Below are 22174 nucleotides of genomic sequence, written 5' to 3' on the forward strand. Positions count from 1 at the left end.
TCAATTCAGCGGTTCGGAGTGTTATGAATCAGTGAGTCGATTCAGCAGTCCAGAGCGTTATGAATCAGTGGGTCGATTCAGCGGTTCAGAGCGTTATGAATCAGTGAGTCGATTCAGTGGTTCAGAGCGTTATGAATCAGTGAGTCGATTCAGCGGTTCAGAGCGTTATGAATCAGTGAGTCAATTCAGCGGTTCAGAGCGTTATGAGTCAGTGAGTCGATTCAGCGGTTCAGAGCGTTATGAATCAGTGAGTCGATTCAGCGTTCAGAGCGTTATGAATCAGTGAGTCGATTCAGCGGTTCAGAGCGTTATGAATCAGTGAGTCGATTCAGCGGTTCAGAGCGTTATGATTCAGTGAGTCAATTCAGCGGTTCGGAGTGTTATGAATCAGTGAGTCGATCAGCAGTCCAGAGCGTTATGAATCAGTGGGTCGATTCAGCGGTTCAGAGCGTATGATCAGTGAGTCAATTCAGCAGTCCAGAGCGTTATGAATCAGTGGGTCGATTCAGCAGTTCAGAGCGTTATGAATCAGTGAGTCGATTCAGTGGTTCAGAGCGTTATGAATCAGTGAGTCGATTCAGCGGTTCAGAGCGTTATGAATCAGTGAGTCAATTCAGCGGTTCAGAGCGTTATGAGTCAGTGAGTCGATTCAGCGGTTCAGAGCGTTATGAATCAGTGAGTCGATTCAGCGTTCAGAGCGTTATGAATCAGTGAGTCGATTCAGCGGTTCAGAGCGTTATGAATCAGTGAGTCGATTCAGCGGTTCAGAGCGTTATGAATCAGTGAGTCGATTCAGCGGTTCAGAGCGTTATGAATCAGTGAGTCGATTCAGCAGTCAGAGCGTTATGAATCAGTGAGTCGATTCAGCGGTTCAGAGCGTTATGAATCAGTGAGTCGATTCAGCGGTTTGGATTGCCAAATGTCAGCAGTTTGGCGTTTGACACGATCCGAATCATGATTCGACTCACTGATTCATAACGCTTCGAAGCTTCATGATGCCGTGTTTTGAAGTCGTCATCTATCAGGGTTTTCCTGGGTCAAAAATGGTCTTCGGTGGTTTCTGACAGACATGGTCATCCACACACACAGTAAAGTCCTCTACCTACGGGATCTGTGAGCGCAATACTGACAATAAATTTAAAATAAATGCAAAGAAACCGTTTGTAATTTTTGCTTATCTTATTTTGACATCTGATATTATGTATGATCTCTACCTTGATGTTTGTTTCTTTTGATCCTCATTTTTTACAATATTTACTGATAATTGTTTTGGTATATCAATATTAAAAAATTAACAAATAGCCTTATTTTCTACCATATACAATTTAGTAAATGATCAGCCTGCTAACAACTTTGTTCTGGTCTCACCTCACTCCAGTCTACACTAAATTATATTTCACTACACATTGTCAACATAAATAAGCTGAATGACTGTGGATGATTAAACTAATTCCTACTATCCACACTCTTGCTGAATTGTGTAAGCACACTTGTGTTCTCTTTTCAGAGGCGTTCTAAGTAAATGAATAAACTGATTCGTTCGTTCAGTGTTGGACGGATCAGTTGTTCTAACCAGTCGCTAAAATGATTCGATTCAAAGGAGTCATTGGTTCGTGAATCGGACATTAGCAGACGCGTTGTGTGCGAATCCCGTCTGTAGAACATCGCGAAAGATCTGTCAATACAGAATACACTTCATAACTGAATATAATGTTTTCCCGTTTATTGAAAGTATGTTTTATGTCAGCTGGTCAGAGAAGAGTCAACGTTTGTTGAGCGCAGTTCACACCCAGCGGAAATTCAAGGAAAAAAGTGTCCGAATGCGGCACGTGCAACATGGATTCGGTCTTCCGACCTTTTGATTTTGATTAATATGTGAAATATGAAGAGAGAGAGAGAGATGAGAGAGAGAGAGAGAGAGAGAGAGAGAGAGAGAGAGAGAGAGAGAGAGAGAGAGAGAGAGAGAGAGAGAGAGAGAGAGCGAGAGAGAGAGAGAGAGAGAGAGAGAGAGAGAGAGAGAGAGAGAGAGAGAGAGAGAGAGAGAGAGAGAAGAGAGAGAGAGAGAGAGAGAGAGGAGCAGCTCGTTCTCTGTCACTCATTTAACACGGCCGTATCACAAGTGCAGCAGTCATCTATTCTACACTCATAAATCACAATAACTCATCAAATAAGGCTTTAGCGGCCGCCAAAAAAAATTCAATGCAGGAAAAATCCTGTATAAGTCGTTATTTAGGGTTTTTTTTTGCGCACAGAAACTATTCTCGTCTTCATAAAGTTATTGTAGAGCCGCTGTAGTGAGATGGACTTTGTAACTTTAGTCTTTAGTGTCTTTTAAGGGTCTTGAGAGTGTAAAGTTGAGCCAATGGAGGCCTTTCAGAGCATCAGATTTACACTAAAATATCTTCATTTGTGTCTGAAGATGAACGGAGGTCTGACGGGTGTCCAACCACATGAGGCTCAGTCATTAATCACACAATTTACAGTTTTGGCTGAACTAACCCTTTAATGTGTGTGTGTCAGGGTTAATTTCATTGACCAATAATTTTCGTCAACGAACTTTTTTCACTGACGAAAACGAGACGATAACTAAATAAAACTAGTGTTGGATGACAAAAACTATGAGGAAAATCAACTGTCATTTTCGTCAACAAATGAAAACGAGAGGAGAATGTTAGTGAGGGACGATTAGGGCAGAGATCGAGTCAGAACTGATCTAACCGCTGGAAAACACACGGCCTACAGACTCACAATCAATCAATAACACACACACACACACACACACACACACACAGACACACACACACACACACACACACACACACACACACACACACACACACAACACCACACACACACACACACACCAGACACACACACACACACACACCCAATCCAGCTCCAGAGCGGCTCAATCAATAACACACACACACACACACACACACACACACACACCCAATCCAGCTCCAGAGCGGCTCAATCAATAACACACATTTATGCCAGACCAGTGTTTATGAACTAATGCTGATGAATAATGACAATGATACTTTATGATGTTTATAGTAATATGTTTTTAGACGGTTGTAATAATGCATATTTATCTCCTCATCTGAACTTGAATGAGCTCCTGCAACTGCAACAGAGGCGCAGACATTTCAAAATAGAGTCCTGGTGTATTTCCAGCTTGTTTATCATTAAAAGTCACGCATTATATATTCGTTTTTTGCTTACACAATAAACTGTATTTAATTTAATTCCCATTTAATTCATAGTCAGGAGGAAAGACCAGTATTTGACACATATTCAATAAAGTATCAGGGTTATAATAGTTCACTAAAACCATTAAAACTTATAATAGTTCACTAAAACCATTAAAACAATCTTCATTACTTGAAATTAAATAAATAAATAAATAAACAAACGTATTTGTAGCTTTAGCTTAATCTGATATACTGACTAAAACAGAAATACAAAGTTATAAAAACTATACAGATGTTTTTAAAAAAGTGAATTGAGCTCTTTTCGTGTATTTTTAATGTCAAAAACAAAATGATGTCAAAATGTCAGTTCAAGTGTCAGTCGGTTATGTGAGATTTTACAATTACAATTGAACTAAACTCATTAGATTTTAGGAGACTAACACTAGACTAAAACTAAAAACAATTCAGGCGACTAAAATATGACTAAAACTAAATCAACATTTTCTGTCAAAATTAACGCTGGTGTGTGTGTGTGTGTGTGTGTGTGTTAATGTGTGTGTGTGTGTGTGTGTGTGTTTAATGTGTGTGTGTGTGTGTGTGTGTGTGTGTGTGTGTGTGTGTGTGTGTGTGTGTGTGTTAATGTGTGTGTGTGTGTGTGTGTGTTAATGTGTGTTTGTTAATGTGTGTGTGTTAATGTGTGTGTGTGTGTGTGTGTGTGTGTTAATGTGTGTGTGTGTGTGTGTGTGTGTTAATGTGTGTGTGTGTGTGTGTGTATTAATGTGTGTGTGTGTGTGTGTGTGTGTGTAATGTGTGTGTGTGTGTGTGTGTGTTAATGTGTGTTAATGTGTGTGTGTGTGTGTGTGTGTTAATGTGTGTTTGTTAATGTGTGTGTGTTAATGTGTGTGTGTTAATGTGTGTGTGTGTGTGTGTGTGTGTGTGTGTGTTAATGTGTGTTAATGTGTGTGTGTGTGTGTGTGTGTGTGTGTGTGTGTGTTAATGTGTGTTAATGTGTGTGTGTGTGTGTTAATGTGTGTGTGTGTGTGTGTGTGTGTGTAGCACTCTGTCGCAGGCTCTTCACGCTGTAGCTGCTCTCCTGTACCCGTTCGTGTGGCAGCACACGTTCATCTCCACCGTTCCCTCCGCTCTCATCGACGTGTGTGAGGCGCCCACTGCCGTACCTGCTGGGGGTGCAGAAGAGCATGCTGGGACAGCTGACGGACCACAGCGACGTCAGTCCCCAGATTACTCTCATCAGTGTGTGTGTGTGTGTGTGTGTGTGTGTGGACTGGTAATCATCACGTTATGGGGACAAAATGTCCCCACAAAGATAGCAATATCCGAAATCCTCGTCCTTTGTGGGGACATTTTTAGGTCCCCCATGAGGAAAACATCTTATAAATCAGACTAAGTGATGTTTTTTGAAAATGTAAAAAATGCAGAATGTCTCCTGTGAGGGTTAGGTTTAGGGGCAGTGTAGGGGGATAGAATATACGGTATGTACGGTATAAAAACCATTACGCCTATGGAAAGTCCCCATATAAAGATGAAAACACTACGTGTGTGTGTGTGTGTGTGTGTGTGTGTGTGTGTGTTATTCATGTTGATGATTCTCGGCTTGTGTTTCTCAGCTGATGATTGTTGATCTGTCGGATGGAGCAGAAACTAGATTCATCACAAGAGTGAGTCACACACACACACACACACACACACACACACACACACACACACAACACACAACACACACACACACACAGTCACTCTGATTTCATTTATTCTCATGAAGTTTCACACGAGTCTCATTACTGTGTTTGCCTGAGGCGCTGTTTGTTTGTTGTTCCAGTCACTCTAGCAAACCAATCAGAACATCTAAGTAACTGCATAGCAACACTCTGGCAAACCAGCCAGTGCATACCAAACTGAGGGATCACCCATAACATCCTAGCAACCGAACAGCAGTGAGCTAAAAACTTATTAAAACAACTAAGCAACCGTCCAACAATAGCCTATACACCACCCATAATATCAGTACACTAACAACTGTTCACAACAATTTAATGGCCGCACCATGGCAACAACACAGAACAACCTAGCAACCACATAGCAACGTGTTAAAAGCTACTCTAGCAACTGTAGAGTGCATTATCCACTGTATAGCAAACGTCCTAGCAACCATTATTGCAGTACACCAAACAACCAATCACAACAACTTAATACCCACTACCCCTGGCAACAACACAGAACAACCTAGCAACCACATAGCAACGTGTTAAAAACACTCTAGCAACTGTAGAATGCATTATCCACAGTATAGCAACCCCCTAGCAACCATGATAACGGTACACTAACAACTGCTCACAACAATTTAATGGCCCACACCATGGCAACAAGCTCAGAACAGCCTAGCAACCACATAGCAACGTGTTAAAAACACTCTAGCAACTGTAGAACACATTATCCACTGTATAGCAACACCCTAGCCAACCACGATAGGTCTAGAGCTCTTTGTTCTCTTCGGCTTGATTAGGTCTGATTATTGTGAGTGACTAGTATGACAGTTGTTGTGGTTTATGTTGTTATTTTGAAAGTACTAGCACCCTAGCACCCCCATAGCAACGCCCTAGAGACCGTAACGACTGTTTGATTTCAGATTGGTGACGAGGAGTCCCTCCTGCCCGCTAAACTGAGGGCGGAGCTTCTGACGAGCCTGTCGGCGCGCACACCCCACGCCTGTGAGTTCAGGACATCACGACTTCAAATCCAATCAGATATGAACATATATGAATATTTAGTGAGGGAAAGAACTACAATCCCATGAAGCATTGCGATCAGTGTAACCAAACTAAACACAATAGAGAAATGTAAAAATGCTCATTTAAAAATTTAGATTTTTTTATATATATATTTAAGTTTATTGCAAAATATGCATATATATTCAAATATTTCAGTATTTTGAGAGTGTAATGGTTGCGTTCACAACCGGACGCGATTCGCGCGAGTGATTTACATGTTAAGTCAATGCAGAGACGCGAAATGGCATTCTGGCTTAACCAATCAGGAGCTTGCTCTAGTAGTGACAACAATGAGGAGAAAATCTGTATATTAATATCTGGCTCAGACAATATGATTATCACTGTGATAACATTAAATGACATGAAACACAACCCAGTCTCTTTTTGTTAAATGCAAGTTTATGTTTGATCAATAATACAAAAGTATAAGTAAAAGGTATAATAAGCTATACATGAAATAAAGACAAATAATTCAGTCAAACATTCAAAGTCAGCGCTAGTGGGCCTAACGTTACAACTGCAACGTACAGTTATAGCCTAAAAATATAAAGTAATGAAACTTCTCTTTGCCTTCAGTCTAAACGATTTGCCAGGGAACAAATTATAGATCCATGAGAGCAAAGATCGGCCGTTACAAGACGAATTATATCTGGAGCCGCCACAGAGACATCAGAGCCAGCGGCAGAAGAACTGGCTGAGGAAAGGCTGATCTCACCGGGTTAATGAGCGCCGCTGATCCACTGGAGCTCACACACACACACACACACACACACACACACACACACACACACACACACACACACACACACACACACACACACACACACACACACACCACAGAGACATCAGAGCCAGCGGCAGAAGGGACTGGCTGAGGAAAGGCTGATCTCACCGGGTTAATGAGCGCCGCTGATCCACTGGAGCTCACACACACACACACACACACACACACACACACACACACACACACCACACACACACACACACACACACACACCACAGAGACATCAGAGCCAGCGGCAGAAGGACTGGCTGAGGAAAGGCTGATCTCACCGGGTTAATGAGCGCCGCTGATCCACTGGAGCTCACACACACACACACACACACACACACACACACACACACACACACACACCAGATCACATGTTCAAATAGGCACTCTTTATATAAATAAACCACACATTTGAGCTTTAAACTACTACATTATCGACTGAAAAAGGTCTTAAAACTACGTTTTGTCACACATTAACAGTAGATTTTAACAAAAACAGACGTGTAAACACAGCCCATGTCAGACATTTCTCACTGAGACGAGCCGCTGGCAGAAGCTCCGCCCATGAGGAGAATCACGTCTGTTGTGCAGTGAATGTCACGATTGAAGCGAGTAAACTCAAAATGTTCAAGCGTCCACCTTCACGCGATTAGCATGAATTATTTGCGCGAATCGCGTCCGGTGTGAACGCCACATAAGGAGATCGACGTTGCAAGTTCATGGGAGTGGGCGGAGCTAAATAGATTTTGTATGTTTCGACTCTCTGAATGGTGGATTTTCTGCACGGCATCATGGGTAATGTAGTTTTCTCCCACAAATTAAGTTAACTCTTTCCACGCCAGCGTTTTTTTTTTTCAAGCCGCTTCCTGTCAGAGTCCCGCTCCACTTCCTGTTGTTGTGTTCTTCCGCAGCCACGGAGGAGCTGAACCGGCTGGTGTCCGAGGCCTTCCTGTCCGTCTTCATCCAGAGCGTGGGCCACTTCTCCCGGCACCTCCAGCGCAGCGGCAGCGGCCATCGCTTCCAGAAGAAGAGCTTCCTGAGGGCCGTGGAGCAGCGGTCACACCTGAGCTTCGTCAAGCTCTTCGTCCAGACGCAGATGTTCGACCTCTTCATACAGGAAGAGGAAATGCAGCCCAACCCTAACGGTACACACACCGCCCTAACGGTACACACACCACCCTAACGGTACACACACACCGCCCTAACGGTACACACACACCGCCCTAACGGTACACACACCACCCTAACGGTACACACACCACCCTAACGGTACACACACACCGCCCTAACGGTACACACACGCCCTAACGGTACACACACCACCCTAACGGTACACACACCACCCTAACGGTACACACACCACCCTAACGGTACACACACCACCCTAACGGTACACACACCACCCTAACGGTACACACACCGCCCTAACGGTACACACACCACCCTAACGGTACACACACGCCCTAACGGTACACACACCACCCTTACGGTACACACACCGCCCCTAACGGTACACACACCACCCTAACGGTACACACACCGCCCTAACGGTACACACACCGCCCTAACGGTACACACACACCGCCCTAACAGTACACACACCACCCTAACGGTACACACACCGCCCTAACGGTACACACACCACCCTAACGGTACACTAACGGTACACACACCGCCCTAACGGTACACACACCACCCTAACGGTACACACACCGCCCTAACGGTACACACCACCCTAACGGTACACACACCGCCCTAACGGTACACACACCGCCCTAACGGTACACACACACCACCCTAACAGTACACACACCGCCCTAACGGTACACACACCGCCCTAACGGTACACACACCACCCTAACGGTACACACACCGCCCTAACGGTACACACCACCCTAACGGTACACACACCGCCCTAACGGTACACACACCACCCTAACGGTACACACACCACCCTAACGGTACACACACCGCCCTAACGGTACACACACCACCCTAATGGTACACACACCGCCCTAACGGTACACACACCGCCCTAACGGTACACACACCACCCTAACGGTACACACACCGCCCTAACGGTACACACACCACCCTAACAGTACACACACCGCCCTAACGGTACACACACACCGCCCTAATGGTACACACATCGCCCTAACAGTACACACACCGCCCTAACGGTACACACACACCGCCCTAACGGTACACACACCACCCTAACGGTACACACACCGCCCTAACGGTACACACACCACCCTAACGGTACACACACACCGCCCTAACGGTACACACACCACCCTAACGGTACACACACCGCCCTAACGGTACACACACCACCCTAACGGTACACACACACCGCCCTAACGGTACACACACAACCGCCCTAACGGTACACACACCACCCTAACGGTACACACACCACCCTAATGGTACACACACCGCCCTAACGGTACACACACCGCCCTAACGGTACACACACACCACCCTAACGGTACACACATACCGCCCTAACGGTACACACACCACCCTAACGGTACACACACCACCCTAACGGTACACACACACCGCCCTAACGGTACACACACCGCCCTAACGGTACACACACCGCCCTAACGGTACACACACCGCCCTAACGGTACACACACCACCCTAACGGTACACACACACCGCCCTAACGGTACACACACCGCCCTAACGGTACACACACACCGCCCTAATGGTACACACACACCGCCCTAACAGTACACACACCACCCTAACGGTACACACACCACCCTAACGGTACACACACCACCCTAACGGTACACACACCACCCTAACGGTACACACACCACCCTCACCTCCCAAAGGTCCAAACAGGACCTTAGGATCGCGGGCTTTGGGTTTTTATGGGGGCGTTTATTAATGCAAAGTTTCGACTCTCTGATTGGTGGATTTTCTGCACGGCATCATGGGTAGTGTAGTTTTCTCCCATAAAATTAAGTTAACTCTTTCCACACCAGCATTTTTTTTTTTAAGTTGCCAGCCATTTTGATAATTTTCTCCCAGAATATTTTGTTGTATGAATGTCTTTGGGTTCTTTTGGGGGCGTTTATTAATGCAAAATCAATCGTTTTACTTAGAAACCATAATGCATAATCATTCCCAATCATTTCACTGAAATCGTGTACTCTGAGTTCTGGTTGGCCCGTGTTTATCCCCATTGGTTTCCCATAAGGGTTTAACCCTCTGGGGTTCTTCATTTATGGCTCACACTCTGGAGCTTCAGGTCAAAAATGACCCAGCGGGCGGGATTAAGATAAAAAAGATTTGAGGAAAATCAATGAAATTATATTTTTTTGTTAAATAATATTTTTTCTTTTCTTTTTTGGTGTTTTGAGATAATTTCATGATTTATAATTAATATTTATGCAATAATTATGACCCATTTTTTCCCATTGAATTAAAAAAAAAATAAAAAAAATATATATATATATATATATAATTTTTTTATTAAAGCTGTATTTCATTTTAGAGTCAAGCCTAGGCCTCATGAAAGCAATTTTTTAAATGAAATCGGTGCCATCCGGTGGACACATTGAGCATTTTATCACTACAGTGGATCTCATCAAGAGTGCAAAACAGACAAAAAAACTCACACACACACACAAAAACACACGCACACACAAATTAACGTGTGCCATTCCAAAAGCTAATTGTGTGTGTGTGTGTGTTTTTTTTTGTCTGTTTTGCACTCTTGATGTTTTAGAGATCTTCACTGTTGTCCTTTTTTTCTGCATTCTGGTTGATTTGTAGATTGTATGCACAAAAAAACTTTTCATATTTTTGCCAATTTCCCTTTCACTTCTTATGGGGGTCATTTTTGACCCGAAGGTCCTGAGTGGGACTATTATTTTTACGACCACTTAGACGTTTCGAATCCTGTCCCCAAGTCCCCAGGTACCAATAAAGTCACCAAGTTTCAGACCATTCCGATGAAGCTACGATTTTTAACATTTTTTATTTAAAAAAATGTGGGTCAGAAATGAGCGAAGAGCCCCAGAGGGTTAATAAAGTCTTGGGTAAATCAGCTACGAGGACATATATGAATATTTAGCGAGGGAAAGAACTACAATCCCATGAAGCATTGCGATCAATGAAACCAAACTAAACACAATAGAGAAAAATAAAACTGCTCATTTAAAAATGTTGATTTTTTTTATATATATATTTAAGTTTATTGCAAAATATGCACATATATTCAAATATTTAAGTATTTTGAGAGTGTAAGGAGATCGACTTTATGTCATTTGGGCGGAGCTAAATAGATTTTGTATGTTTCGACTCTGATTGGTGGATTTTCTGCACGGCATCATGGGTAGTGTAGTTTTCTCCCAAAAATTAACTCTTTCCACACCAGCATTTTTTTTTTTTAAAGTTGGCAGCCATTTTGATCATTTTCACAAAAATGTCCCACAATATTTAGTTGTATGAATATCTGAACATGTCATATATCAACAGAATAACACACCCTCTGCTTTTAAATGCTTTATTCTACACTCTAAAAGATGCTGGGTTGTGTCAGTACTCTTCTTCTGTTGACATACGTCTCTTACTCCAGTGCTCTGATTGGCTGTAGGTCTGTCCAATTGAGCAGAGGCGTTTTCTGTCCTGGTTGGGTTGAAACAGCCCATAATCAAAGCCCAATGGAGCAGATCAGACTCATATTCTGACTAGAATCAGGCTAGACTAATATTCCATATTCGACCCAAATTTGGGTGGAAACAACCCGGCATTTTGTAGCTCATGCATGCTTCGTCTTTTACCCTTGAAAGTGAATGTTTGTCATAGCGCCCCCTGCTGTATGACAGAGAAAACACAAACCTGAGCGGAAATAATGAATGTTCTGGAAACTCCTGAAGAGAAGGGGTCAGATGATGGTGGTTAAATGAGCTGCTGTAGTGCTTCAAGGGCTGGTTTACTTCCAGAAAGGCTGTAGTTGAGACCCCAGAGGAGTGATAATAACACAAGCACTGTTCCCTATGTAGGGTTCTTCCAGCGGAAGGTGTTGGAGCATCATGAGAGGAAGAGGAAGGAGAGGATGAAGGCCGGAGGGGTGCGAGGGGTGGTGGTGTAACTCATCATGAGAGGAAGAGGAAGGAGAGGATGAAGGCCGGAGGTGTGGTGGTGTAACTCATACCTCAGGCCATCAGTGCTCAGTATTTAATGCTCTTTATTTGTGTGTTGTTTTAATGTAATAAAATCTAAAGTGAAGCTCCAGATGCTGTTGCGTGTGAGTGAATCTCCTGATGTTATACTGAAGCCTTCCTCCAATTAAACACGTTAACCCCGAACTCACGTCCGGCGGATTCTGTTTGATGTACAGAAGCTCGTTTCTGCACGCAATAAAAAATAAAAAAGCCAATTGTGACTTTTTATCTTACAATTCTGACATTTTTTCTTTCAATTTTCAGTGATATTAATTCGCAATTGCGAGAAAATCAGAATTATAGATAAAGTCAAAATTGCGAGTTGTAGTCAAAATTACATAATATGAACTCGATTGCGGAAAAAGTCAATTGCGTGATATTAATTCGCAGTTGCGAGAAAATCAGAATTATAGTTAAAGTCAGAATTGCGTGATGTTAACTCGCTTTTGCGGAAAAATTATAATTATAGTTATAAAGTCAGAATTGCGTGATTATTCGCAATTAAGAGAAAATTATAGTTATAAAGTCAGAATTGCGTAATATTAATTCTCAATTGCGAGAATTTAAATTAGTTATAGTCAGAATTGCGTAATATTAATTCGCAATTGCGAGAATTTAAATTATAGTTATTAAGTCAGAATTGCGTAATATTAATTTGCAATTGCGATTTAAAAAAAAATTATAGTTATAAAGTCAGAATTGCGTAATATAAATTCAAAATTGTGAGAAAATTGTAATTATAGTTAAAGTCAGAATTGCGTGATATAAACTCACAATTGCGGAAAAATTTGAATTATAGTTATAAAGTCAGAATTGCGCAATATTAATTTGCAATTGCAATTTTTAATTATAGTTATAAAGTCAGAATTGCGCAATATTAATTTGCAATAGCAAATTATAATTATAAAGTCAGAATTGCATAATATAAATTCATAATTGCGCAAAAATTATAATTAGTTATAAAGTCAGAATTGAATAATATTAATTTGCTATTGCGAACATTTTTTAATTATAGTTATAAAGTCAGAATTGTGTGATATTAACTCGCAATTGCGAAAAAATTATAATTATAAAGTCAGAATTGCGTGATATTAAAGTCAGAAATATCTTTTTTTTTTAAATGTATTCTGTGGTGGGAACAAGCTTCCATAATGATTATAACACATTTTTTATAACACAATGATTATGAAATATGAGCCAGAAATGCTTCTGCGTAAAATTGACGCTGACGCTAGTTTTAATGAAGCATTTTACAGTGGTATAAAAATGAACAATTCCAGAACAAAAGTACAGAACAGACAATAAGACATGAGTGTAAAAGACCAGCATTAACCCTCTGGGGCTCTTCGTCATTTCTGACCCCAATTTTTTTAAATAAAAAATGTTAAAAATCGTAGCTTCATCGGAAGGGTCTGAAACTTGGTGACTTTATTGGTACTTGGTATATGAACACCAACATTTTTTTTAAAAGCCTAAGTGGTCGTAAAAAAAAAATAGTCACACTCGGAAACTCAAAAAGGACCCCCATAGGAAATGAATGGGAAATTGGCAAAAATATGAAAATACAGAGTTTTTTTGTGCAAACAATCTACAAATCAGCCACGATGCAGAAAAAAAGACTCAACAGTGAAGATCTCTAAAACATCAAGAGTGCAAAACAGACAAAAAAACACACACACACACTTATACACAATTAGCTTTTGGAATGGCACGCGTTAATTTGTGGAAATTATAATTATAGTTATAAAGTCAGAATTGTGTGATATTAATTCGCAATTGCGAGAAAATTATAATTATAGTTAGTCAGAATTGCATGATATTAATTCGCAATTGCGAGAAATGTATAATTATAGTTATAAAGTCAGAATTGCGTGATAATTTGCAATTGCGAGAAAATTATAGTTAGTCAGAATTGCGTGATATTAATTCGCAATTGCGAGAAATGTATAATTATAGTTATAAAGTCAGAATTGCGTGATATTAATTCGCAATTGCGAGAAAATTATAATTATAGTTAGTCAGAATTGCGTGATATTAATTCGCAATTGCGAGAAATGTATAATTATAGTTAGTCAGAATTGCGTGATATTAATTCGCAATTGCGAGAAAATTTAAATTATAGTTATATACGTTTTTTTGTGCGTGTGTTTTTGTGTGTATAAGTGTGTGTGTGTGAGTTTTGTGTCTGGTTTTGTGTCTGTTTTGCACTCTTGATGTTTTAGAGATCTTCACTGTTGAGTCTTTTTTTCTGCATCCTGGCCGATTTGTAGATTTTATGCACAAAAAAACTCTGTATTTTCATATTTTTGCCAATTTCCCATTTCCTATGGGGGTCATTTTTGACCCGAAGGTCCCGAGTGTGACCCATAATTGAAGAACCCCAGAGGGTTAAAATCACTGAAGCTAACAGACGGTTGTGTGAATGTTGTGTAAACGTTAGTTGGACGTTAGAGCGGTTCTGTCCTGGCGGGATCAGATGCTGCCGGCGAGCAGCGGCGACGTCTCTGAGGGACCGGGCCGGTGATGATGCGAGTCGTACAGGTGTTCGCTCTGCAGCTGCGCCTCGGCTCGGAGATTGATCTTCTGCGGAGAGAGAGAACACACACACACACACACATACACACACACACACACGTCTGAGGCACTGTTCATTTCGTTGACCAATAATTTTCGTCAACAACCTTTTTTCACTGACGAAAATTAGACAATAACTAAATAAAAACTAGTGTTGGATGACAAAAACTATGACGAAAACTTGCTGTCATTTTCGTCAACAAATAAAACAAGAGGAGAATGTTAGTGAGGGACGATTAGGGCAGAGATGGGGTCAGAACTGATGTCAACACGGCTCACACACCCCCAATCCAGCTCCAGAGCGGCTCAATCAATAACACACACACACACACACACACACACACACACACACACACACACCCAATCCAGCTCCAGAGCGGCTCAATCAATAACACACACACACACACACACACACACACACACACACACACACACACACACACACACACACCCAATCCAGCTCCAGAGCGGCTCAATCAATCAATAACACACACACACACACACACACACACACACACACACACACACACACACACACACACACACACCCAATCCAGCTCCAGAGCGGCTCAATCAATAACACACACACACACACACACACACACACACACACACACACACACACACACACACACACACCCAATCCAGCTCCAGAGCGGCTCAATCAATCAATAACACACACACACACACACACACACACACACACACACCCAATCCAGCTCCAGAGCGGCTCAATCAATAACACACACACACACACACACACACACACACACACACACACACACACACACACACACACACCCAATCCAGCTCCAGAGCGGCTCAATCAATCAATAACACACACAAACACACACACACACACCCAATCCAGCTCCAGAGCGGCTCAATCAATCAATAACACACATTTATGCCAGACCAGTGTTTATGAACTAATGCTGATGAATAATGACTTTATGATGTTTATATAGTAATATGTTTTAGACGGTTGTAATAATGCATATTTATCTCCTCATCTGAACTTGAATGAGCTCCTGCAACTGCAATAGAGGCGCAGACATTTCAAAATAAGAGTCCTGGTGTATTTCCAGCTGGTTTATCATTAAAAGTCACGCATTATATATTCGTTTTTGCTTACACAATAAACTGTATTTAATTTAATTCCCATTTAATTCATAGTCAGGAGGAAAGACCAGTATTAGACACATATTCAATAAAGTATCAGGGTTATAATAGTTCACTAAAACCATTAAAACAATCTTCATTACTTGAAATTAAATATATTAAATAAAAATAAATAAATAAACAAACGTATTTGTAGCTTTAGCTTAACCTGATATACTGACTAAAACAGAAATACAAAGTTATAAAAACTATACAGATGTTTTTAAAAAAGTGAATTGAGCTCTTTCGTGTATTTTTAATGTCAAAAACAAAATGATGTCAAAATGTCAGTTCAAGTGTCAGTCGGTTATGTAAGATTTAGTCGACTAAAACTAGACTAAAACTAAAAATAATTCAGGTGACTAAAATATGACTAAAACTAAATCAAAAATGGCAGTCAACATGAGCCCTGATCTGAGGCGAGAGGCTTACCTTGAAGTCTCGTATGTAGGTGAGGAAGAAGCTGACGAAGGACAGCGCCAGAGACCACTCAGAAATGGTGCTGATGATGTGCGGCGTGAAACCCTGAAAAACACAGCCGTCAGAGACACGCAACACACGCTAACGCTAACGCTAACGCTGCGGCGGGAGGTTGGACTCACGGGTTCTCCGGGCGTCCAGTGGAGCTTCTTGTTGACCTCGACTCCGCGCAGAGTGCTGTACATGATCACGGACGACACGAACACTGGGCGAGTCAAGGAAACAACCCTAGATATACACAATAAAGGCCAGATGTCTTACGGCGGAGCCTCTAATGCTGCGTTCACACCAAACGTGATTAGAGCATCTGGCACGAGTGATTTCAATGTTAAGTCAATGGAAAGGCGCGCGCGGAAGGCGTGTTTCGCGCAGCGTGAATTGGACGCGTTACACAGGAATGGTGCTTTTTGTGCATTCACGCGTTTCAAGCGAATTCACGTCTGACGGCCGAGTTGAAAATTTTGAACTTTGGCGTAAATTTGCGCCGCGTTAACCAATCAGGAGCCTGCTCGCTGCGGTCACATGATGAAGTGACGATGAGAAACCCTGCATAATTTAAAAATACTACTATTGTGTCACAAAATGTAGTTTTAAGACTTTTTCAGTTGAGAATGTAGTTGTTTAAAGCTCAAATCTGTGGTTTATTTATGAAGATAGCGCCTATTTAAAAATAATAATCGTGTGTTTTTGGAGTTGTGAGATCCAGGCGATCAGCGGCGCTCAGCGCTCATTAACCCCAGCGAGAGCAGCCTTTCCTCAGACAGTCCTTCTCCGTCTGCCGCTGGCTCTGATGGCCTGTAGTGCTGCATCTTGTGTGGATCTAACGGCCGATCTTTGCTCTCATGAATCATCATTTGTTGTCTGCCAAATCGTTTTGACTGAGGGCATAAGTTTCATAACTTTATATTTTGAAGGATATTTAAATATACATGCAGTGAAGATAATGTAGGAGTTGCCTGGACCACATTTGTGTGGCTATTAGTGTTTAATATGTTTTTTAATGAAAATGAAAAGAGGCAGTGGTGTTTTATGACATATTTCTCCAGGAGTGCCTTGAACGAACGTCTATTTCGCTTCCAGCGCTCGATTTCTATGCGCGTCCAATTCGCCGCAGACGCGCGAATGCATTCAAAATGTTCGCGCGTGAAACTAGACGCGATTTTGATGCTCTATTCGCGTTTGGTGTGAACGCAGCATAACGGCATCAGCGGCGGCCATCTTGTCTCAGGCAGGGCTCCTGATCTGAACACAAATACTCTTATCTCACTGAAATCTGGACGGATTTACAAATGGTTCGGTTTCTTACAAACGTTATTAACGTGGCTATAATTATGGACGCTTGAACAAATTATGAATAATTTTTCATAAGTGTGCAGTGTCATAACTACATCTCTGACGTTTATAACAAACCAAACAGTTTGAAAATCGGTAGAAAATTGAGCAAGTTCTGGTTATTTAAAAAGTGCAAGCACCATTAAAACACAATGAGTGAGCGAGCTGACTGAGACAAGATGGCCGCCAGGAGCGGACGAGACATCTAGCCTTTATTATGGATATCTATGAAACCACATTCAACGCTACGTTTCCCAGCATGCAGCGGGTGAAGGATACTGCTGATGATGCTCGCCAACGTCCAAGCGCCGACACTCAGCCGCGTCCAGAACATGGTTTTGCTGTGGACGTGCGGCTGCATGAGGTACGACAGCAGCGTCTGGACGAAGATGTAGAGCGCGCCCACGCCAAACGTCAGCACGGCGCCCACCAGATGCATCGAGAACAGAGTGGTTTTCTGGGAAAATTCAGTGCGAGGGTTAGTTAGGGTTAGGCAATTGCAAAAAAAATTGAATCATAGTTATAAAGATGAACAGATGAACTAGAGGAAATGACTAGCAGTATGAGCACCATTTTCTCTAGTACATTAGAAATTGTTACACCAATTAGATTAAAAAAGGTTAGAGAGAAAACTAAAGCACCATGGTACAACAGTGCTACACATGTTATCAAGAGAGAAACTCGTAACTTAGAGCGTAAATGGAAACATACTAATTTAGAGGTCTTTAGAATCGCGTGGAAAGATAGTATGTCACGTTATAAAAAGGCCCTAAAAGCAGCCAGAGCTGAGCATCTCCGCAAACTAATAGAAAATAACCAAAATAACCCAAGGTTTTTATTTAACACTGTGGCTAGACTAACAAATAAACAAGCATCGCCTGAACAAAATATTCCGTTACAGTTTAGTAGTAATGATTTTATGAACTTCTTCACTGAGAAAATAGAAAGCATCAGAAACAAAATTGTAAATGTACAATCTTTAATGATGTCTTATGATTCAACCGCAACTATCGCCCCTCAAGAACTACTACACCGCTTTACAACTATAGGACAGGAAGAGCTAAATAAACTTATCATTGCATCTAAACCAACAACATGTTTATTAGATCCAATACCCACTAAACTACTGAAAGAGTTGCTACCTGTAGTGGAAGAGCCTCTTCTCAATATTATTAACTCGTCTTTATCTTTAGGTCATGTTCCAAGAATATTCAAGTTGGCAGTCATAAAGCCTCTCATTAAGAAGCCACAATTAGATCATAATAACCTAGCAAATTACAGACCAATTTCAAATCTTCCATTCATGTCTAAAATACTAGAAAAAGTTGTGTCCGCTCAATTGTGCGCTTTCTTGCAAGAAAATGATATCTATGAAAAATTTCAATCAGGATTCAGGCCGCATCACAGCACAGAAACCACGCTCGTTAAAATCACAAATGATTTACTTCTAGCTTCTGACCAAGGCTGTATCTCAATACTAGTTCTACTCGATCTTAGTGCTGCGTTTGATACTATAGATCATAAAAAACTCTTAGATCGACTTCAAAATTACACTGGTGTTCAGGGACAGGCATTAAACTGGTTCAGATCGTATTTATCAGACCGCTACCATTTTGTCTGTCTAAATGGGGAAAAATCAAAGATGACGTCAGTAGACTATGGGGTGCTGCAAGGATCCGTGTTAGGCCCTCTGCTATTCTCTATATATATGCTGCCACTAGGTAATATTATAAGAAAACATGGAATTAATTTCCACTGTTATGCTGATGACACTCAATTATATATTTCATCACGACCGGATGAAAACGCTAAATTATCTAAACTGACAGCGTGTGTTGAAGATATTAAATACTGGATGACGTGTCATTTTCTGCTATTAAATTCAGATAAAACGGAGGTATTACTTATTGGTCCAAAAAACTGCCCACAAAACCTCTCACAATACAACTTTAACTTGGAAGGATGTCCTGTCACTTTATCCACTACAGTAAAAGACCTGGGTGTTATATTAGACCGCAACTTGTCTTTCGAAAATCATATTTCATATGTTACAAAAACGGCATTTTTCCACCTTAGAAACATTGCTAAGCTACGTAACATGCTATCTATTTCTGATGCAGAAAAGTTAGTTCATGCATTCATGACCTCGAGACTAGATTACTGTAATGCTTTATTAGCTGGTTGTCCTGCATCCTCAATAAACAAGCTACAGTTAGTCCAAAACGCAGCTGCTAGAGTTCTTACTAGGTCAAGAAAATATGATCATATAACACCAATTTTATCATCTCTACACTGGCTACCTGTGAAGTTCCGTATCAATTACAAAGTATTGCTACTGACCTATAAAGCCCTAAATGGTTTAGCTCCAGTGTATTTAACGGATCTTCTATCGCCCTACAATCCATCGCGCTCTTTAAGATCACTAAACTCGAGGCTTCTGGTCATTCCTAGGATATCTAAGTCCACTAAAGGAGGGAGGGCTTTTTCACATTTAGCTCCTAAACTCTGGAATAGTCTTCCTGATATTGTTCGAGGTTCAGACTCGCTGTCCCAGTTTAAAACTAGATTAAAGACGCATCTCTTTAGCCAAGCATTCACATTATAAATACGTTTTATACTACAGTTAAATCGGATCAAAAGCATTAATATTCTGAACAGCAGCTATGCTAATTATTTCCCATCTGCTTTTCTGTTGTTATCTCGGGACACTTGTTCGTCAGCTCCAGTTTGTATCAGCCTCTGATGGAGACTTCAGATGCCCCAACACCTGTGATGAGACGACTCGACGCCTGTGAAGAGACGACTCAACGCCAGCGTTGTTATGGCCTAAATTAATACATTATTGATTAACTTATTCTAACATTTTTCTTTAACATTCTCTTTCTAACATTTTTCAATGTACATTTATGAAATGCACTTTCTGTAAAGCTGCTTTGAAACAATGTGTATTGTGAAAAGCGCTATACAAATAAATTTGAATTGAATTGAATTGAATAAAGTCAGAATTGCGTGATATAAATTCACAATTGCGAGAAAATTTTAATTATAGTTAAAGTCATAATTGCGTGATATTAAAGTCAGAATTATCTTTTTAAATGTTTTATTCTGTGGCGGGAACAAGCTTCCATAATGATTATTTCATAATGATAAAATTCAGTGCGATAAACATTTAAATTAAATTTTAAATTAAATTAGTTAATTAATTTTAATTAAATTAGCTCAGACGACACACACATTCGCATGCCGCCATAATAAAACTGGCCAACCATTTCGATTTGTGCACTATTTTGCTAAATCAAAATGTCGAACGTTAGCGTTGGTCCGAAGCGCGGCGTGTACGTACCTGGAAGTTTGCGACGACGCACATCCCGAAGGAGCTGCCGCAGCCCAGAACGAGTCCCAGGCGATTGATGCGCTTCAGACGAGCGTCGTCAACGCCCGCGAGGGCCTGAACCTGCTTATAGCGCACGTACATCGTAGCGACACCTGCAAGAGAACACGCAACATTGCATCACCGAAACACTGTGAGGTCAGAGGTCATCAGGCTTTCCGTACCTAAGAAGGCCGACACATTGAGCATGAGTCCAAACACGCATCTCTCCGGCGCCATGGTCCCGGTGTCACTGCAAGCGCAACACAAAACACGTTCAGAGGTCGAAGGTCGCACTGTCACGTGATGATGCGTCTCGTCGGCTCACCTGATGTAGGGGACCAGCGGGTCCACGTGTCTCAGTATGACGGCCGTGATGTAAGCGAAGATGAAGGTGGCGGCGGTCCAGATGACCAGCACCGCGGGCAGGGCGCACAATCCCTCCTGGAACCACCACATGTCTGAGCGCCTTCCTGCAACACACGCCTCGGATTATTACAACCGGCTGGTTCCTCTTCTCGCTCCAGCAGAGAGCATCATGGGTATTCTGGGCGAGTTTCTGCTTTTCACTTCTGCGGTGAGCACATGAATGTTACATAAAACAATCCACACACACTAAAACTTGAGGAAGAAGTTGAAGAACTGTTAAAAAGAAGTTATGTTGTTTATGTCATAAACTTTTTACTTCATTGACATTTGATCATGGCAACCCCGTATGGAATATGAATATGGTAATCAGTCCCATGGCATTTGCATGATACTTATATTAATTTTAATGATGCTACAATTCTTCAAGGTTTTTTTCTTTTTTGGGAGAGAGAGATTTTAATAAACCAAAAAGTCTAATTCATTCAAATGTAAAGCAAATGTTTCACTACAGATTTCTTTGGTTTCACTTTCTATTACAGATAAAGAAAGTGACATTTTTTTCTGGATACTGTATTACTGCTAATGTCTCGTTTAAAACTGCATTAAGTATAAAAACAATCTGATTTAAATGTCATAATTATGATTTAATATCATGATGAAGCGTCAGTGAGGAACAGCTTTACCTGTCAATCAAACAGACGATCATCCCTCAGTCCGAACAAAACATTTTAAATCCCCTCTGAAACACTTTATATCTTTGTTAACGGTAATATTTCATTATTTAATGTTTCTCTATCCTGTTAATTCGTTTAATGGTCAGAATTCATTTCGTTCCTGTTGTTTTCCTTCCGTTAGTGTCTCGCGCACTCTCACATGACCCGCGCGGAGAACCCGGATGTGAAGCATCTCGGCGGGTCGCCAGCGCGGGAAAAATTCTC

General features: G+C 41.4%; 2 protein-coding genes across 5 annotated transcripts in view; one reads left to right on the forward strand and one right to left on the reverse strand.

The window, feature by feature from the left end:
- Nucleotides 1–12018, forward strand: part of dennd2db (DENN/MADD domain containing 2Db) — a 26967-nt gene extending 14949 nt beyond the window's left edge. Inside the window, 6 exon segments of the mRNA XM_079808473.1 lie at nt 4254–4368; nt 4370–4426; nt 4826–4876; nt 5845–5926; nt 7670–7903; nt 11789–12018. Of these exon segments, the coding sequence (XP_079664599.1) occupies nt 4254–4368; nt 4370–4426; nt 4826–4876; nt 5845–5926; nt 7670–7903; nt 11789–11877 (628 nt within the window). The 3' untranslated portion in view covers nt 11878–12018.
- A 1054-nt stretch (nt 12019–13072) lies between these two features.
- Nucleotides 13073–22140, reverse strand: dram2b (DNA-damage regulated autophagy modulator 2b). 4 transcript variants are annotated; one of them, XR_013815922.1, is made up of 9 exons: nt 21920–22120; nt 21196–21439; nt 21053–21120; nt 20841–20983; nt 17777–17954; nt 16288–16370; nt 16118–16210; nt 14349–14533; nt 13156–13286 (listed from the first exon to the last, which is right to left on the reverse strand). XR_013815922.1 is itself a non-coding variant. In XM_079808475.1 (8 exons), the coding sequence occupies exons 2-8, from the start codon at nt 21324–21326 to the stop codon at nt 14423–14425; spliced, it is 807 nt and encodes a 268-aa protein (XP_079664601.1). In that variant the 5' UTR covers nt 21327–21439; nt 21920–22116; the 3' UTR covers nt 13073–14422. The 4 variants fall into 4 exon arrangements, 2 of the variants coding, with proteins under 2 accessions (XP_079664601.1, XP_079664600.1); XR_013815923.1 differs by having other exon boundaries at nt 21196–21340; nt 21920–22116; XM_079808475.1 differs by having other exon boundaries at nt 13073–14533; nt 21920–22116.
- Nucleotides 22141–22174: the final 34 nt, after the last annotated feature.

The sequence above is a fragment of the Gobio gobio genome, assembly GCF_949357685.1.
Source record: "Gobio gobio genome assembly, chromosome: 24".
Lineage (NCBI taxonomy): Eukaryota > Metazoa > Chordata > Actinopteri > Cypriniformes > Gobionidae > Gobio > Gobio gobio.